The sequence below is a fragment of the Varanus komodoensis genome, unplaced genomic scaffold, assembly GCF_004798865.1.
Source record: "Varanus komodoensis strain SLA01 unplaced genomic scaffold, ASM479886v1 scaffold29_1, whole genome shotgun sequence".
Classification (NCBI taxonomy): Eukaryota; Metazoa; Chordata; class Lepidosauria; order Squamata; family Varanidae; genus Varanus; species Varanus komodoensis.
Window position 1 is genome coordinate 5,849,076 of NW_025335759.1, and position 18,491 is coordinate 5,867,566.

General features: G+C 52.4%; 1 protein-coding gene across 3 annotated transcripts; it reads left to right on the top strand.

Annotated features, from left to right (window-relative positions):
- Positions 1-1,058: 1,058 nt before the first annotated feature.
- On the top strand, positions 1,059-17,343 carry RCC1 (regulator of chromosome condensation 1). 3 transcript variants are annotated; one of them, XM_044435180.1, is made up of 12 exons: positions 1,059-1,172; positions 2,395-2,544; positions 3,817-3,935; positions 5,473-5,542; positions 6,496-6,683; positions 9,122-9,301; positions 9,793-9,916; positions 10,669-10,791; positions 11,772-11,927; positions 13,439-13,558; positions 14,149-14,301; positions 15,411-17,343. In XM_044435180.1, the coding sequence occupies exons 4-12, from the start codon at positions 5,485-5,487 to the stop codon at positions 15,581-15,583; spliced, it is 1,275 nt and encodes a 424-aa protein (XP_044291115.1). In that variant the 5' UTR covers positions 1,059-1,172; positions 2,395-2,544; positions 3,817-3,935; positions 5,473-5,484; the 3' UTR covers positions 15,584-17,343. The 3 variants fall into 3 exon arrangements, with proteins under 3 accessions (XP_044291115.1, XP_044291114.1, XP_044291116.1); XM_044435179.1 differs by lacking the exon at positions 3,817-3,935; XM_044435181.1 differs by lacking the exons at positions 2,395-2,544; positions 3,817-3,935 and having other exon boundaries at positions 1,091-1,172.
- Positions 17,344-18,491: the final 1,148 nt, after the last annotated feature.

Genomic DNA, 18,491 nt, shown 5'->3' on the forward strand with positions numbered 1-18,491 from the left:
CCTTTAGGCAACTTTGTTCTGGGAAAGAATACTTGGAATAAAGCAATCTTGAGATTGGGCTGTTAGTGTGTTGTTCAGTTGCAAAGTCGTGTCCGACTCTCCACGATCCCATGGATGACGAGGGCACCGCTTTGACACAACTGCGGGGATTTTCCTACCCGGAAAGCTGATTTTTGTAAGTTTGCGGTCTATACCAGGGAAAGAGCAATCCTACACATCAGGAAGGAGGAATGTGAGACGAACTCCCACCAACCTTGGTCATGTTGGTTGGGTTTGGAGTCCAAAAGTATTTGAAGAGCTTGTCAGTCTAGGTCCCTGTGATACGCATTCACCACATCCAAATCAATGGGCAATGAGTGAGTAAACAGGATTCGCACCATTATCCTGCTTTGGAGGGAAAATCCCCAGCACTTCTCACGTTACCCTCAAAGCACAATAATCCTACATGGTTCTAGCCGGACGGAGGCTCCGCTGTGCTTTTTTCCAGGTAGTGGTGCTTAAGGATTCCAGTTTAGCACATTCGTTGCTATGTAAGGCGATTTCCTGGGCTAGATTTGAGCCTGCTGCATCAGATGCAAGGAAGCAATTACGGAAGTTATATATAATAATGCACGAATAAAACCCTATTGCTGGGCTACTGACGTTGGGAGCTGCGCGCGCCCGCGCGGGGGGGGGGTCCCTTCCTTTCCAGGTTAATTAGTAAGTCCAATAAAAAGGACACGTGTCCGTGTTGACCCTAAGGAAAATTCCCAAAGCCATATTGGTATATTATTTTTATTACGCCATCCGAAAGATCATCCCGTTCCCCCAAATGTGCAAGTTATCCAGATCTCTTCCATCAGCATGATATAAGAAGCAGTTGATAGCGGAAGGAAGGGGGAAAGCCCCCCACCCCCGCTGACTCGTTATTGTAGTGTGTGGGGGAGGGGAAAGTGAGCTCCTCCTCCTCCTCCTCCTCCTCTTTTCCTTCTGAGCTGCAGGCGGCGCTCCGGAGCAAATCTGCTTCCACCTCTTTTCCTAGCCAATGATATCCGCGCCGGGGAGGGAACCTTCGACGCGCATGCTCCTAAGGATCAGGACTCCTGGTGTTGTGTTGGGGGGTGGGGGGAGGTTACTGAGAGAAGACTTGCTAGACTCAGAAGTGGCGGAGCGGTGAATTGGCAAAGAACGAGGTGAGTCTCCTAGTGGCTGCGTGGAGGCGGGGCGTGTGGCCGGGAAGGCGATAGCCCTGGAGACTTCACCCACGGAATGGGGAAGCTGCGAGCTTTGTCCCCCCCCCCCCCGGCACCACGCCGCTGCCCCCTCTTCCCGCTGGGCTCTCGGATCGTTCCGCTAAGTTATCCAAGAAGGGCGCGCCCGGCCTCGGGCCCACGTGGCTTGGCGGAAGTCGGCGGTCCGAACGTTCCACGGATGGAACGCGAGGTAGCGAGCTCGCGTTCCAACGGGGCGGGCGGGCAGGCGGGAGGGGAGGGCGCGCGCTCCTAACGTTCCCCGGGAGCAGGAAGAGGAGCTCGCGGAGCCTCGCGCGGGTCCGGTGCCCGTCCAGCCGCTCGCTCTGCGGACGGGCCAGCGCGGGAAATTCAAACCCGGCTTGCTTCCTCGAGAGAGATGGGAAAGGGGAAAAGGAGGAGTGAAACATGTGCATGTGTGCGCGCTTCGCTCGCGGGATTGCATTTAACGTCGACCGTGCAGGGCTGGGGTTTTTCTTCTTTAATTTTAAAAGGTGAGGGAGGTGACAGTTTAACGGGTGATGCAGACAACGGGCAGTTCAACACGCCATCCTGTGCAGGTTTAGACAGAAAACGGAGGGTCTGCAACGTGCAGCCTTCTCCATCTAGGGGAAGGCTGCCCATTGTAGGACCTTTTTCTTGCCTGAACGCGGGTGCCTGAGCCAGTATGGCCGGTTGGGGCACTCTGGAAGTTGTAGGAGTTTTTCTTTCTCTAAACATGTACAAGATTGCAGCTGAAGAAACTTAATTATATTGTTAGGATGATCATGAAGATGCGTTGTCAAAATACTGATGGTAATTAATAGATGCTTTTCTCAAAAACCAAAAGGCTCAAGGTGACTTAGAACAGAACCAAAACATAGCGGAATAATACCGAAATACTTGTTCCAGAATAGATTCGTGAGTCTTTTGGATTCTGCAAAGTTCTTTGCTGTTTTTGCCACAATAAACCAACAAGACTACACTGTAGAAAGTGTTGCTTGGAAGTGTGTCCCATGGAGTTTGGTGGGACTTGCTTCCAGGTAAATGGGTGCCTAGGAGGTCCAGGGGTGCGTTTTCTCACCCATGCAGTGCAGTCCCATGCACATCTGCTTGGAAGTCTGTCCCATCTGGCATGATCAACTTACTGTGCAACTCAGGCCCTTCTTTCTCTGTTTCCTGGCAGGGCTGTGGTGCATCCAATGGCTGTGTGACAGGTGGAACTCCCGACAACTGTGCTGTTCGTTGGCTTACATGTTCCCCTGCCCCATATTTCGTCCCAATGCTGATTCCTTTGCGGAATGCGGTGATGCAAGTGGCCAGAGGATTTTTTTAGGTACTTCTGTGTGCATTACATTTTAGTTGCAAGATGTATTTGTTTGTTTGACTGCTGGCCTCTGAACGCTTCTCCTTCTGATCTCCCACACACATTATTTTTTGAGCTATTTGCTGGAGTTCCCAGTACAGAAACTTTCATGCAGTGATGCATGGCAGTGCCACAGCACCATCTCTCAGTGGCAGAAGCATGACCCAAATTGACCACATTGTATGTGTGACATCTCCTGATTAAGCTGGGAAACACCTCTTGCCTGAAACCTTGGAGAACCATTACACATCACAGGAGTCAATACTGAGCTAGGCCAGGGTCCTGAACCTTTCTGGATCAGTGAGCATATTTAGGAATTTGAGAAACTGCTGTGGCACCACCACAAGATGCATAACTGGTGGACTGATGCTTTGGCATCCACCTGTCACATACCTGGATCTTAGGCTGGGTCTTATTCAACAAGGCTGGCTGGCTGGCTGGCAGTGAAAGAGACTAATGTTGCTTTCATAAGGGATTGTCTCATTTGGCTAAATTCTGGCAGTGGTTCTTTTAAGCATATCTTTTCAGAACAGCCAGTGGTTGCTTCTTTTGGGGAGAAGCTTATTAAACGGATGTATTTCATATTAGAACAGTCTTTAATATTCACTAATGTACATACCCTTTCTATTTCATTAAGATTAGGAAAAGGGATTAAGAAAAGGAAGGGGAGATGGGTTTTCTGTACTCCTTTAACACTCTAAAGACTGTTCTTCCAACATTGGAAGTACAAATGTTCACCTGTAAAGCAATGGATGAAGGGCTATACCGTCCTTTTGTTGTAAGATGCTCCTCTTAGCTTCTGCAGAAATACCCTGCTAGTATGAATTAAAACCAAACAGGCAGCAGGATTAGTGGCATGCAGGAAAGATGCTTCCCTGCCCTTCCACATGGAGGGGATATTGCACCGAGCAGTGACTTGGGAGCATTGTTCAAAGCAGCCTGCTCCATCTTCATGCTGTCCAGAGAACAGGTCCTGGGGCCTGGGGTGGATGGGAGCTGTAGGCCAAGACAGTGCTACAGATTTAAACTGTTCTGATGCACACTTCTTATTCCAAGGGAGTTCTGAGTTTATAGTCCAGCAGCTGAAAATCTCTGAAAGAAGAATTCTCAGCAGTTCACCAAACTTAATTTCTCAGCCTTCTTTGCAGGAAGGTGCAGTAATTAAAGTGGCATTAAACCAGGACTGCAAAGCGTATGGTCTTAATCTGGCCTTACAGAAGTTATGCATTTGGCTTTGTGAAGCTTCCTTAGGTATTTCCATGGAGTGGGCTTAGCTTCCAGACCCCTTGAACCCAGGAGCCGTCTGCCCTGCATTAAACTGATGAAAATGGCATAAACTGGTGATGGAGATTTGACCCAAGGTAAACAAGAGTGCAGTTCATTTGGTTCTGTGAGGGGATCCATGCAAGTCTATCTGACATTCCCGCTCTTGCATCATTTGCAAAATGGAATCTGGTGCATCTCTGGTCCATTCTTATGAGATGGAGACTCTTCTTCTTCTGTAATTGAAAAAACAGGCTTTGAAAATGTGCTTGAAAATATTTATTCTTGGAGGCCCAGGAATTCCAGGCCACCCTGGAATAGGTATAGTTTTCTATTATCTATTTTGAATTATAGTTAAATCAAGAAGTGGTGGTCCATTTTATGTAATTATGCAAGCCAAGCAAAAGCTGTAAAAATAGTTTGCTTTGCACAACCCAGAATTTGGGGTGGGGCGGTTCCATCTTGACCAGCTTACAGCCTCCCGCCCCCAACATCACTGCATTTGGTATGAATGCAAAATGTCAGCAGACTTGTTTTCCTGCATTCTGCCAAGTAGATCAAGCAAAATTCTTGCTCCATTAGTTTTGATCTTTGCCCCCTCGTCACATTATTCACACATTATCCCCCTTCACTAAATTTGAAAGAAGTGTGCATCGAAGCACCTCTGAAGTACATGCATTGAAGCATTTTTCTGATACTGCTTGCCTGATTTTAAATTCCCTTTTAATATAGCAGTTGTCCTCTTGGCTTTCTCTGACTTTCTGAGGCGTAGCTGAACCACTGAGAGGACTGAACAGGTGGTCCTGGGGCAGGGAGTGCACTGTGTGTAATAATGCCCTTTTCTTTGTCAGGCACATGGCAAATGGTCAGGGGGAGATATGAAACAAGGGAGCCCTTTGACTTCTGAAATCTTTTCAGTTAGGGCCCAGTCATATGCATGGCTAGGTAAGAAGCTCCTCTAACTCCTAGAATTCTGTCTAGACATGGCTGGACGGGGTACAGTGGAAGCCGTAGGACTCTTTTCTGCCTGCCTGGGTTGCACTCTTTTTCTGGCTGGATGGAGAATGCTGGGAATTGCTGGACCTCTGCACTAGCTGGCTGGGGAATGTTGGAAGTCACCAGACTTTTCTTCTGTGAAACTTAGCCGTTGTGGCCACTCCATTGATGTCAATATGAGCTGGGGGCTCTTGGGGGAGCTGCCTTGGTCACGTGTTCTGATTCAGCAGGGTTCCTCACTCTGCTGCAGTTGAGGAACAGAAGGTGCTCTTGGATCGCAGAAACAGTTTGGTATACGAAGGGCTGGAAAAAAATAAAATGGAAAAAAGGAGGGACAGAGCAGGAAAAAAGTAACAATTCATTCCCTTGGGTTTCTTCCATGTGACTTTTTAAAAAAATGTTAGATTTTATTTTACTTTTTACCATGGGGTTTCTCCCTATTTTTACTCCAGGCCTTCATATTTCTAGCTACAGTCTAATTTTGCACCCCCTTTAACTTCTGGGAAGCCTCCCAGCAGGGAGAGAGGAGGAAAATCACCCCGCCATTGTAAATGGTACTCAGTGACTTTCTACTGCAGTCTTATGCAGACCAGTGTTTTCGCTGGGGATTCATCCACCTGCTTCTTTTCTCCTCCCCAGCTTTAAAGAAAAATGCCAAGAAAACGAGTGCTGGAAAAAGACGATGCTCTCAAAGTGAAGCGGACTAAAGGTGAGCTGGCACTTGGCCTTTTGCTCCAACATGCTATGGGCATTTTCTGGTTCCATCCACTTTGTATGTGTGTGTTTGAAATACCACTGGAGCTTTGATGTGCTGCTCTTGGTGCTTGTGAATCGAAGGTGTGTGTGATGGACCTGCGTGTATGAAGAAGGGTCTCATAGCATGTAAAGGAGCATCACTTTTCATTTTCCTTTCATGGTAAAGTGTGGGGACTGGATGGGGGTCATGACTTGTGGGTAACAAGGGGGCTGCACTGTCCAACCAGCAGCTTTTTTTTTTCCCTTGAAATTTGCTTAATGAAATAACTAAGTCATAAAGGAGGCATTTCAAATTTTAAATTGTATAAAAGCCAAGAAACTGACAAAGGATTGGCCATCAGGGGGAAGGGGATGAAGCCAGATAAGGGGGCATGGTCATTTGGGGAACTCTGAGGGCCAGATTTGGCTGTTTGGCCTGAGGTTCCCCAGCCTTGCTCTAAAAGCACCATGTACACTAATGATGAGACATACTTTATTGTTTGCATCATTAATCACTTTATTGTCTAGCGATCCAAAGTAGTTTTTCTCTCCATCCTGTCTTGGGCGGAGCATTCTGCGCATGGCTCATCCAAGCATTCCCCTTGAATTTGCAGGTGACTCAGAACTTTCTGAGTGACTCTTTAAGGAGGTATTTGCTTAAAAAGTTTGAATAGCACTTGGGTGTTTTCCAGCCCTGCCGTCTTACGATTTTGTTGTTGTGGTCTATTCATTTGGATTTCTAGGTGTTTAAAATCATGCTGATGCTGGCTTGCATTCTGCTTTGATTTCTCTTTTACAGAAATAGGCAGGATATAAGTTGTATCAGTGGGAAAAGTGACATTGAATTCAATGGCCTTGCAGCCACGGGGCTGTGCTGATTGAATGTCTCTTCCTCTTTCCAACCCCTTCCGCCTGTTCTCTTCCCAGTCAGCCATCACTCCCACCAAATAGAGTCTGGGCTGGTGTTGACGCTGGGGCAAGGTGATCTCGGGCAGCTGGGCCTTGGGCCGGACATCCTGGCACGGAAGAGGCCTGCCCTGGTGAAGCTCTCTGAGAAAATCATCCAGGCGGAGGCAGGAGGGGTCCACACCGTGTGCCTCAGTGAGACGGGCAAGGTGAGTCTGGAGGGACGGTCGCCATCCTCTTTCCAACCATCAGCTGCTGGCGTAGTTTGTCTGAGCCACCAGGCATTTTGCGGCAGGGACTTGTCACCCTCTGGAAGATGACAGATCCCATCATCCGCGGCCGTGGGCCATGCTGGGCTTGGGTTTAGGAAAGTTGTAGACCAGCACTTCTGCTTGCCTGCCCCTGCTTCAGAGTGTTGGACATACGGACATAGCCTACTTTGCTGTCTAAGTCACCATGTCAGTGGGAAGGGAAGTGGGGAAGAAGGGAAAGGGTAATCGAGGAGATAAGAGCTTATCTCCTTGATTTGAAGTATTTTTACGCTACTTCTCAGTCAGAAAGGCTGCCAAGGTTGCCAAAATATTGCAGTTAGGCTAGACAATCCCTCCATGCAGGCTTATGATCGGAAAAGATGCAATGCAGAAGGAAGGAGGGATGGGGAGGGAAGAGGGAAAAGAATAATTCAGCCGGAAGCCCCGCTTCCCCTCTCGTCTCCCTCTGCGCAGTCTGTTGGAATGGTTGCTGGTGTGATCCTGGACTGGGAGGGCGTTGAGACTGGCTGGCCTGGAGTTGACCTAAGGGATTTGTCCGTCTTGTGCCATTTGCAGCGGGATGGGGTGGGCAATTTGAACTGGACTGTTTGAACCTGCAAGCGGGGATCGTAGAATAGTAGAGTTGGAAGGGGCCACGAAGGCCATCAGGTCCAACCTTGTACTGTTGCAGGACACCAATTTATACCACTCAGATGGCTGTTCAGTTTCTTTCTGAGTGTCTCCAGTGTGGGAGAGCCCCCCACCCCTCTAGGCAGCTGGTTCCACTGTCGTATTGCTCTGACAGTGAGGAAGCTTTTCCTGATGTCCAGCCTGAATCTGGGTTATCGCAACTTGAATTGATTATTTGGTGTCTTGCACTGTGATATCAGCAAGAAGAGATCTTGACCTTCCCCTGTGTGACAGCGTTTGGGGTACTTATAGAGGGATACCATGCCCCCCCTCAGTCTTCTCAAGGCTGAACATGCCCAGTTCTCCCAGTTTCTCCTCATAGGGCAGTGTTTCCAAACCCTGGATCATTTTTGTTGCCCTCCTCTGGACCCTTCCTAATTTTACTGCATCAAAATGCCTCCTTGTTCTTTTTAAAGCCCCTGACCCTCCAAGTACAAATCGGGATGTGAAAAGTGCGCCAGGGGAAACCACCCCTGCCCAAAGCCCCGGGAGGCCCCAGGGCTGTGTGTGTGTCGGTGTGAACATGTGTGCATGCAGCCCCTCGTCACTTCTTGATGGGAACTCGCAGGCAAAAAGGGTGCGCAACCCTGGTCTAGATGAACATTTTGCCCTTGCTCTGATTTTCTGAGTGTGGGCCATTTAAAAGAAGCAAAACACCCTCAACTTTGGAAAGTACTGGAAATGTGATTTCCAGCCTCCCTCGGCCGCTCAGCCCCCCGCTTCCATCTGAAGTGGCCTCCTGCTTTTTAGTGCTTCATTGGGCTGGGTAGGGAGACGGCCTGCAATGACGTGCGACCGGTTCAGTGCATATTTCTGGAGAAAAGCATGTGGGGCGGCAGCCGTGGAGAGCCGGCAGCTGCTGTCTGGCTGGAGCAGGGGGGGCTGCAGCTGCTTTCGTGCTGGTGCCAGGCTGCCCCTTCTGTCCCTGTGCCGGGGCCTTGCCGCCCAAGTTGGCAGGGCTCCCGAGTCCCCCCCCCCCGGGTGGCTTCAGCTGGTGGGTGGCTCCGTCTCACAGGCCCAGAGCCCACCTAACCACTGTCCGTAGCCTGGGCTTGGTTTTTAACGCTTTGGGGTTGTTCGCCAGCAGCTGTGCATGCTCATGGCTCAGTCTTGTGCATGTGTAGATAGGAAAGCGGTGAGAAAGGAAAGGGGGGCGTTGTGGGGCTTGGTTGGGCCTAAACATGCACAAGCGTTCTCCCTTCACTTGCTCTCGAGGGCAGTGCCCTTAAGACGTGACAGGTAACTCAGGCGAAATGCGAGAAGGCAGCCAGCATAAAATTATGTAAGCAAATTACATCCGCTCAGAGAAGGACTCTTTTGCGAATGAAGGGGCAAGTCCATGGGAAGGGAGGTCCTCCGTTTTGGGGCCATCACTGAGAAGTCTCAGTCCGCTGGCATCCCCAACAGCTGCTTTCCTGCCTGTCTTGCTTTTCCCTCTAGGGCAGTTGTTCGACCATGCATTTTCCAGATGTTTTGGGCTACAGTTCCCACAATCGCTTACCCTTGGTTATGATGGCTGGGATGATGGGAGTTGTAGTCCAAGATATTTGGCGGGCTGGAACTTGCTCACTCCTGCTCTAAACAGATAGTGGTGGTAATGTCCTGCTTCTGTCCGAACTGCTTGTGGGCTTTGGTCCGTCTGTTGATTTCTTTCCCCAGGCTTCCCATTTCACAGTGTAGCTTGCTCTCTCCCTCCCTCCCCCCAGATCTACACCTTTGGGTGCAATGACGAGGGTGCCCTGGGAAGAGACACGTCAGAGGAGGGGTCTGACTCTGTGCCGGGGCTCGTTGATCTGAAGGAGAAGGTGGTGCAGGTGTCGGCCGGGGACAGCCACACGGCAGCCTTGACGGAGGATGGACGTGTTTTCATCTGGGGCGCTTTCCGGGTATGTGGTCCAGTTTTGCTTGAGGAGGGAGGTGCACTTTGGCTCTCTGTCCCTAGTAGCCCATTGGCCATGTACAAAATTGCACATGGTGTAAAGGAGGAGACCTTTTTCTCCTCCTCTTGCATCGCAATAAAACCAGGGCCAGGGCCATCCTTCGAAGCTGATTGTTAGGGGATTCCGGACCGATAAAGGCAAGGACTTCCTCAGACAACACGCAATTAAATGATGGAATTCCCCTCCGTGTGATGTACTGATGGCCATCCATCTGGATGGCTTAAAAGCGGGTTGAAGACATTGCTGGAGGAGGAGGAGGAGAGCAGTGGCTGCTAGCCCTGGGGCTGCCTGCACCCTCTGCTCTCAGAGCCGCGGTGGCTGTGTGCGCGAGCCGCAGGGGCAGAGGGCGCCTTGCTGCCGTGTGAACAGCACGCCGGGCTAGGTGGGCTCTTCCCGCACTCTTGCATTGCCTTCTCTTGTGCCTCTGCACACCTCAGGACGAGAACGGCGTCATCGGCTTGCTGGCGCCTACGAAGGGCCAAGAGCACCTGGAGTCCGCAAACGGTAGTGCTTTTCCGGTGGAGCTGCAGTTGGACGTGCCAGTTGTTAAAATTGCCTCAGGTGAGTGATGCAGGGCAGCTGAGTCCGAGGGCTCTCCTGTGGCCCTCTTAGCTCAGTCTTGTCCCTTGCAACCTTCCCCAACGTGGGGCCCTCTAAAAGTTCCGGACTGCTGCTCCCACCAGCTACGGCCAGCATGGCAAACGAACTGAAGATGGTTTGGGTTCTGTTGCAGCAGTGCTGGAGGACTGCAGGTAGGGAAGCAGTGGTTTACCTCAACCGGCAGCAATGTGCCAGGGGTCCAAGGAGGTGTCTTTTCCCCCTGCACTCGGGATTGGCAGGGATTGGACTGGGGGCTCTCTGAATGCGAAGCGTGTGATCTCCTACTGAGTTCTGGCCCTTCTTTCTGATCATGGAATGTTGTCTAGGTGTACACATGATTTCCATAAGGCACACCTGAGTGTATTAAATGGCAAGATCCTGCAATGGCTGAACGTTCCTTTCTTGGTGGCGGAAACAGTGCATGGGATGTGGAGGGTTCGCTGTGAAGCCATTCCTTGTGTGCTCTCCCTCGGGTCTGTGCTGCAGCGTGATGGCAACGGCGTTTTCTACTGCCCGTTCCCAAATTCAATTTCTGTTGTGGCTGCTCCTCCGTCTTCCCTCGCAAGCAACTACAACTGCACTTCAGAAGCCTAAATTCTTCCCTGAAACTTGCCAGTAGACAGACTTGCCCCAGAATGGAATCTCACAAGATGCGGGAGTGTGGAGAATAAACAGCGAAAGCAGACTCTTGAGCCTTCACTTTCTCTTCTCAGGTAGCCATCACTTAGCTTTAGTGTCCACGGCTGGCAGCCTTTACACCTGCGGTTGCGGAGACAACGGCCAGCTCGGACGTGTGCCCCAAGTCTTTGCGGTCAGAGGAGGAAGGAGAGGGCTGGGTGAGTGGCTCGGCGTGAGATCGGCTCAGCAGTGGCTCAGTGTTTGGGGCAAACGGGGCGGTGACTCCCTGCCTGTCCCTGGCCATCTCGTGGCAGAGAGGTCTCCCTGTGGCCGGCACCTTGACTGCCCTGCTTCCAAGTGCCACGGATGCTCTTCTCCTGCACCCCTCTGGAAATCTCAGTCAAATATCCAGCACTTGCTCTGTCCTCTTTCCCACCAGTGCCAGCGGGCGTCAGCCACCGCTGGAGCGGGTGGACATTGTTTTGGAGTGGGCTGTGGCAAAGATAAATGTGTTGGGGTGGGGTGCTTGGTTTACTGTGGCCTTCCTCCTTCCAGTGCTTCGGACTACCAGTCCCATCCTTCCCAGCATGCTGTGCTGGCTCCATTAGCTTCCACAGGCACTTTGGGGAGTGGGCGCGTGATTTCCTTCCAGGCTTCGAGGGCTCCACAAGGATGGTGGAAGTCCGCTTGGAACAAAACCGTGCATACAAGTGATCTTAAGGCAGCTGAGAGGAGGCTGGGCCCGGTCTTGGGCATGGGCTGCCTCTTGACTGCTTCGCGGTGAGGCCTTTTGTTTTGGAGGGTTTTTAACAAAACATCAGCTGAGCTTAAGGCTGTGCAGCAGAGGCTGGAGAATGTCTTTGAGCCTTAAGGACTAAATTCGGAGGTGTTCTGGAGGTGTTCTTGGGGGATGCATTCTAGTGATAGGCAGGGACGGAGGCAAAGGGAGCAAGACCAAAATAGCACCAAATTTTAGCTTAAATGCTCTTACTGACTGGCCCTTTGCCTCGGGAGAGACCCTTGGAAGCACCAGCACAAGAGCAGGAAATCCACCCGATGGACTGGCGTGGAGCCATCTGGGGAAACTTGAGGGCTGGATTTGATCCCTGAGTTGGAGATTCCCCATCCCCACTGCAAGGGATTACTCCTCTCCGGCTGGGACCAGTTGTCCCTAAACCCCTTCCCGTTCCCCCTCCAGAGCGACTGCTGCTTCCTCAGGCTGTCACCATCAAGCAGAGAGGCTGCAAGACCAAGGGGCAGATCCGGGACGTCTTCTGCGGCTCCTACTCAACCATTGCCATCACCCAGGAGGGCCACGTCATTGGATTCGGCCTTTCCAATTACTACCAGCTGGGTGAGTTGCAGCCTGTGCGTTGATGGGGCTTGGGAGGTGCCCAGTGCCCCCGTCATAGCTGGGGACTGAATTCCACTTTTGGCAAAAGCCTTGATGGCTGCATTCCGGTTTTCTGTTCTGTTCAGTCGCACAGTCGTGCCTGACCCATCACAACCCCACAGACAACATTCCTCCTGTCCTCCACCATCCCTCGGAGTCCACCCAGGCCCACACCCACTGCCCCAGTGACCCCATCCAGCCACCTCAACCTCTGCCACCCCCTTCTCCTTTTGCCTTCAATCCTTCCCAGCATCAGGCTCTTCTCCAGGGAGTCCTTCCTTCTCATTTGGTGGCCAAAGTATTTGAGTTCATCTTTAGCTTTTGACCTTTTAAAGAACAATCAGGACTGATGGGAGAAAACACTTCACAAGAAGAAAACCATCAAAGAAATGGTGTTCTGGGGATGATCCATTTGGTGAACTTGGAGGGCCAGAACATGATCCGTAGTGGGCTGGATTTGGCCCGTGGGCCTTGCGGTTCAGCACCCCATAAGAAGAGCTCTTCTCCAAGGAATGTGCTATTGCAAATTGGGGGAGTGAGTGAGGACGGCTGGGTGGCTTCTCTTTGGCCTTATAAAAAAAAGGTAGGGCAGGGGATTGGCTTTCACCCGCTGTTTTGTCCTGCAAGGAAACAAGAGACAGCATTCCCTGCTCCAGGTGGATCTAGGCCAGTCTTCCCCAACCCCTCCCTGTCGGAAGGCACATTGCACTACAGATCCCATCCTCCTGCCAGCATGGCCAGTGGTCTGGAGCGATGGGAGTTGCTGTGCAGCAACAGCTGGAGAGCGCCAGGTGGAGGATACCCTCCCCTGCTCTGCTTCCCTACACACCTTCTCTCAGTGGGACCTGCCGTGCTCCCAGCCCTGTACCCCTCAGCCGACGTGCATCCCCGCAAGGCCATTTCTGTGTAGTGTGTTCAAACGCCAGTGCTGCCCTGCGCATGAGCCCAAAGTTTACTCCTGGGGCTGGTTTTCGGTGCTGGCCTGGAAGGAGGGCTTCCTCTAGCAGCGTGCTTGTTTCCAGTGCTGGGCTCGGGAGAGGGGTGGCATGTCCTCTCCCTGCCATACCAGCTCCCTGTTCCTCTCCATCCATTGCTTTGTCTCCGGTGGTGAGCACTTAAACACGGCTGGACACTGAGAGCCAGCTGGGAGCCAGTGCCGTGGAGCGGGGATTCCGTTGGCCCGGGGAGCTGGGAGTGCCAGGTTCCAGGCCCCGCTCGGCCACAGTGGGTGACTTGGGTTTGGTCATCACTCCTCAGCCAAAGCTACTTCTCAGGGTGGTGTGAGAATAAAATGGAGAGGAGGAGGAGCGTGTGACCTGCCCTGGGTTCTTGCAAATGGGAGAAAGGTGGGGTTTGAATGTAATGCAGCAATGAATGTTGCCCTGGAATTTGCTAACAAAGAGTAATTTGTAAGTACCGGCTGCATCTCATTAACTTCATCGAACTTTGCTGCCTGCCTCGCTCTCACCCAGGCTCACAAGGAATCGACACTTACTATTCCCCAAAGATTTTGACTGCGTTCAGGAATTCCACCAGGTCCTGGGTTGGCTTCTCCGCTGGACAGCATCACACGGTGTGCCTGGACTCGGAAGGTGAGTCACTGTGGACTCTGCATCGCATTTGGCAGGCCAGGGAGATGCGTGTTCAGGCGGCTCTCCAGAGTGGGTGGACGGGGGCGGAGGAGCAGCAGCTCTGCCCTGGGTGCAGCTCTGGTATCAAGGGTGGCGTGCCTGAGCGGCTCCGACAGCCCACGCCCAGCAGGCTCCCACCGAGCAGAGCCCCCCGTTCCAGCCCCCAGTTGCTCACCTGCCAGTGGTGGTGGAGGGAATGCGAAGCAGGAGGTGTGAAGTCCTGCCTGCTCCCTGCCTGTCCTGCGAGTGAGTGGCAGGGAGGAGGAAGGAGCGGGAACCGCTGGGGGCCGGGGTGGTCAGGAGGGGTCCCTGTTGAAGATTCTGCAGGCACTGCTGAGCTGCGTCTGTGGAAATGTGGCCGGTGGATCAGTCAGGGCAGGCTGCTTTCACATGGGTGCTGAGGACCTTTCAGGTGGGCCATCCCTCCCTTGCGGCCTGGCTGCATTGCTCTGCTGCATCACTGGATTTTTCTTGGCCGTGGCCAGATTTCCCCTAACGGGGCAGTCTTTCAGCTCGTTCTCTCTCTCTCTCTCGCTCCCAATTTCAAACAGGAACAGTGTATAGTCTGGGCAGGGCCGACTATGGCATGTTGGGCCTGGGCAAAGGAGTCCAAGAGAAGAGCACGCCCACGGCCATCCCTGGGCTGCCCAGAGCATCTTCAGTGGCCTGCGGGGAGCGAGTTGGCTATGCGGTCACAGAAGATGGTGAGTCTGACAAAGCGCTCGGGCTCTGAGCCACTCAGTCTGTAGACTGTGTGGAAAGCGGCTCCGGCAGGCATGTTCCCACTGGAGAGTAGTAATGGCACGTCTTCAAAAAGTACACCCAGCTTCCTAGTTCTTAGACGATGAGGTGGATCTTGGGATGTGCGGGTTGCCGAGAGCTGTTGGCTCAGGTGTTTGAGCACCGGTGCGGATGCTCTCCAGTTCCCCCACCCCAGCAATCTGGCAAAATGGGCCTAGAGCAGGGGTCTCAAACCCGCAGCCCGCGGGCCAATTGCCGGGACGGGCGGCGCACGGGGGGGGGCCCTGCGGCCTTCAAAGCGCTGGCGGCACCCGGGCCGGATGCGGGATGAGCGGCCCAGCACCACCACTTGATGCGGCCCAGCCTCACCCAGACTCTACTTCCAGCGGCCCCCAGGTAAGCTGAGTTTGAGCCCCCTGGCCTAGAGCTCTCTGGGCAGTGTGAGCCACGTTCAGTTTTGGAAGAAAGTGGAATATGCTTCTGTTTTTAGAAAAGAAACAAACCTTGAATTGCTAGAGGTGTGTAGCTAGGGAACGGGATAATGTCATTAAAATCCAGCTTTCCAAAAATTCCGGCGGCATCTGGATGAGGTTATGGTACTCTGTTGGATTGGCGAACGGAGCATCTGGGGTTGTTTGAAATTTCTTGCCAGCTTGGCTGCTTCCATTGCCACTTTCACCAGCTCTTTAGCCTGGGAACATGTATGTATTTGTTACACGCACCTCTGTGTGCATGCACACCGTTCTCCCAAGGTGTCTTACGTGTTTTTCTTCCTTGGGAAATCATTGGAACAGACACCTTATTCCTCTCCAGGACCTGCTGGAATGTGGCCCCCTGAGAAATTCCCTGGCACTGAATTTGGCCCTTGGGCTGAATGAGGTTCAAAGCCATTGCCCTGCAGGACAAACCTCAAGTTGCTTGGTTTCTGCCTGGCCACAGTCATGAGGCTGAGCTCTTCGTATCGCCAACATGTATCCCATATTGTGCAGTGGATCATGAGAGATGCTGGCCGGCCAGAGCATTATTCCAGAGTTCTGTTTGGCCTTGCCACCTTTCCCTTCCTGTTTCCCAGGTCGAGCGTTTGCCTGGGGCATGGGGTCCAACCTGCAGCTTGCCACGGGGGACGAAGAGGATGCCTGGAGCCCTGTGCAGATGTCTGGGCAGCAGCTGGAAAACCGCAATGTTCTCTGTGTGACGGGTGGTGGGCAGCACACCGTCTTACTGGTGAAGGACCGGCAGAGTTGACGGACTCCTTGCAGCCCCCGCGAGAATCGTCCAGGCGTGCCAGCATTTCGAGTTCCCTGAAAGGGACTTGGAAGACTGGCTTCCGATGGCTTCCCGAGAAGGGGAAACTGTTCCGCCTGTATCTGTGGAGGAGAAAATTAGCTGATATAAAAATTACTCTCTCAGATGCTGGGATTTGTTTAAATTCAAAATGGCTTCCCTTGTGGCTCTCCAAAGATCGGTGGTTGGGAGGATACGGCCTTTATTTTTTTTAACTTTTTAGAATCAGTCGACAGATTTCTCTTTTAGAAACATGCCAGTGTCCATCTGCTTTGGCTTTTTATGGGCTCTTTTCCCAGCCTCGGCCCTCGATTCAGAATTGGCTTGTAGCATCAGGTCAGGGGCTTTTCTCTGCTAATCTTGCGACCTTTGTTCCCCCTTTCTCTTTTATGCTTTGTTTTTAAAGGTCTTTGCCCACTGAAAAAATCAGGCGGTTATCCCATCTCCAGCCCTCTGTTTCTCCTGGCTATTGAGAAAAGCATACGTTGCCTCCTCTTTTTAATGTAGGGTTTGGTGCTCATTTCTTTCTAAAGCTTCCAGCCATCCTGGCCAAACAGGATGGGGGATTCAGGAGCAGAGCGAGACGGGGGACTGTGTGTGCGTCCATCTCCACCAGGCTGCTCCCTGCGTAGGGCCTGAGCCTGGCTGGGGCCCACGCTTATTCAGTGTGGATGCCCTGGAGCATTCTTCCCCACTTGGTCCCCCATCCAGGTAGATCTGACCACAACTCCCATCTCTCAGCCCCAAAGACCTCGGGATAATGGAGGAGTCCAGCTTGGAAAGGCTGCCCTGGCTTCTGCTAGCAGCAGGGGGCAGTCTGTGTTCCAGAGAGGGTCGATTCCCCATCCTTTTAAGAATCCCAGATTCCTCAGGTGTAGCTTCCCTGATCAGGTTTGCTGGGGGCGGGTGGTGGCAGGGGGCGGGTTTGGGGCATCACTGCCTCTGCTGGCTTATTTTGGGAAGCCTTCAGAGGAAGGAGCGGAGGGCAAATCCCCCCCCCCCCCGGCAACGTTCTGTAGGTGGTCACATTAATGGGTGGCTGCAATCTTTGGGTTGAGTGGGAATATCGCCCTGACCGTCCAGGTTGCCATCTGTGTTAGCCTCCACCTGTCATGTGATGCCTTGGCCTAGGCAGGTGCCTGCTCCTGCCCCCCCCCCCCCAATATGACACCGCTGTCCACATCTGGCTCAGAGCCTGCTTTCCACTTGCAAAGCAACACTTCCACTCACAGTGATGGCGCTTGAGAACCTCGTGTGTCTAGCAGACCAACTTCAGAGTCTCTTTGTGGTTGCCACAGTGTCCCTTGGCTTGCCACTGTGATTGTCCCGCGCTCTTGACCAGGTAGAGGCAGCCTGGCTGGGACACTTCCTGTTTAAGACTGCACGCTTTTTAAGAAACTGGCTTCCATGGCTGCAGGTGTGGGGCAGGTTTGCGGACTTTCGCCCTCTGTAAAGCCGAGGGAGGAAGGCAAGCCTGAATGCGAGCCATGTGGTATCCAGCTTGCGACGGAGACGGTTGCGCCTCCTCTGATCTCCTGCAGCCACATTCGGAAGGATGGAAAAGTTTTGCGAAGGGCCACCGTGCAGAGAGCGTATAGTGAGGCACGGGGTGGAGGAGGTTGGAGAAGCAAGGAAAGTGAAGCAAAAACATGCTGGTGGTGTTCACTGAAGAGTTTCAAATCTGTAAAATTATAACGTTTGAAATAAATTGAGTTTTGATAGCTGCTGTGTGTTCATCTTCCACAGGCTGCCCTGTAGGCCAAGCTGGGGGGAAAGACGCATGTACCCCTCCAGGCTTTGGGCTGCAGTGGCTTTCTCTGCACTGCTTGGACTCCAGCTCCCAAGAGCCCCAGCCGCTGGCTTATGGGGAACTGTAGGCAATTCTCGTTTCCAAACCTGGGAGTGGGTGGTTTGCAGTGAAAAGAAGGGCCTTACTCAAAGACCATTGAGAAGGCTGGGCCGTCACACGGTTTTCCTCCTTTTTCCTTGCCACCCCCCCCCCAACCCTTTTTCTTCCTTGTAACACCCATTTACTGGTAGGACTCGGGCTAACGTTTAGTGGAGACGGGAGAAAGCATCGGTTGATGCAGCAGGCCCAGCAAGGTAGAACCAAAAAGGCTGCAGAAAGAACGGGCTGAGAAGTCTCCCCAGTGGTGGTGACCAGCAGCGTCTGTGCAATGTTTGTTTCCTTGCCTGAGCTCAGCACAGCCTGCACAAGCAACATGTGCACGCTAACAGTCGTGTTAGAAGAAGAAAAGGTGAGAGCGCTGGAGCATAAAAGAAGATGAGTTTTTAGAGTGTTGGACCTGCAACAGCTAAGAGTAGTGCAGAAGCTAGAGGTGCACCAGCAAGCTGAGGCAGAAGAAGACGATCCAGAGAGAAGGGAAAATGAAACTCCCTGGAAAAGGGTGGCAGGTGGAGAAGAGGCGCTGCACCAGTGGAAGCAGAGGCACTCTGGAGCTGCTTTCAGTGAACGTGGGGGTGAGACTGGACAGCAGCCTGGAGTGGAAGACCTGCCGGCCGTATCGTGGGACACTGAACAAGAGGCTTAAAGTCAACCACATAGTGGCAATGACACCAAGGCTTGCAAAGCAAGAAGAGAACAGTTAGGACATGCCCCCTTCAGCTGTAGCTCTCAGGAACACATGTTTTTCCAAGTAATGTCCTGCTACTGTTCCTGACAACTTTAAGCTAAAATATGTGGGCATCTCCTCTTCTTGGCCATGCCCCTTGAAACGTCAGTTCCATCCATTACTTGAATGTGCTTGGTCCCCAGCCGCTTCTTCAAACTGGAATTTGGTCTTCAGGGTGGAAGATCTTCAGCAGCCCATCTTAAGGAACTGCATCTAAGAAACCGAGGGGCCCTGAA

Coding starts and splice junctions, on each gene's coding strand:
- RCC1 (XM_044435180.1), top strand. CDS start 5,485: ATGCCAAGAAAACGAGTGCTGGAAAAAGACGATGCTCTCAAAGTGAAG. Junction 9,917..10,668: donor AGTTGTTAAAATTGCCTCAG/GTGAGTGATGCA, acceptor TTCTCTTCTCAG/GTAGCCATCACTTAGCTTTA. Junction 11,928..13,438: donor TTCCAATTACTACCAGCTGG/GTGAGTTGCAGC, acceptor GCTCTCACCCAG/GCTCACAAGGAATCGACACT.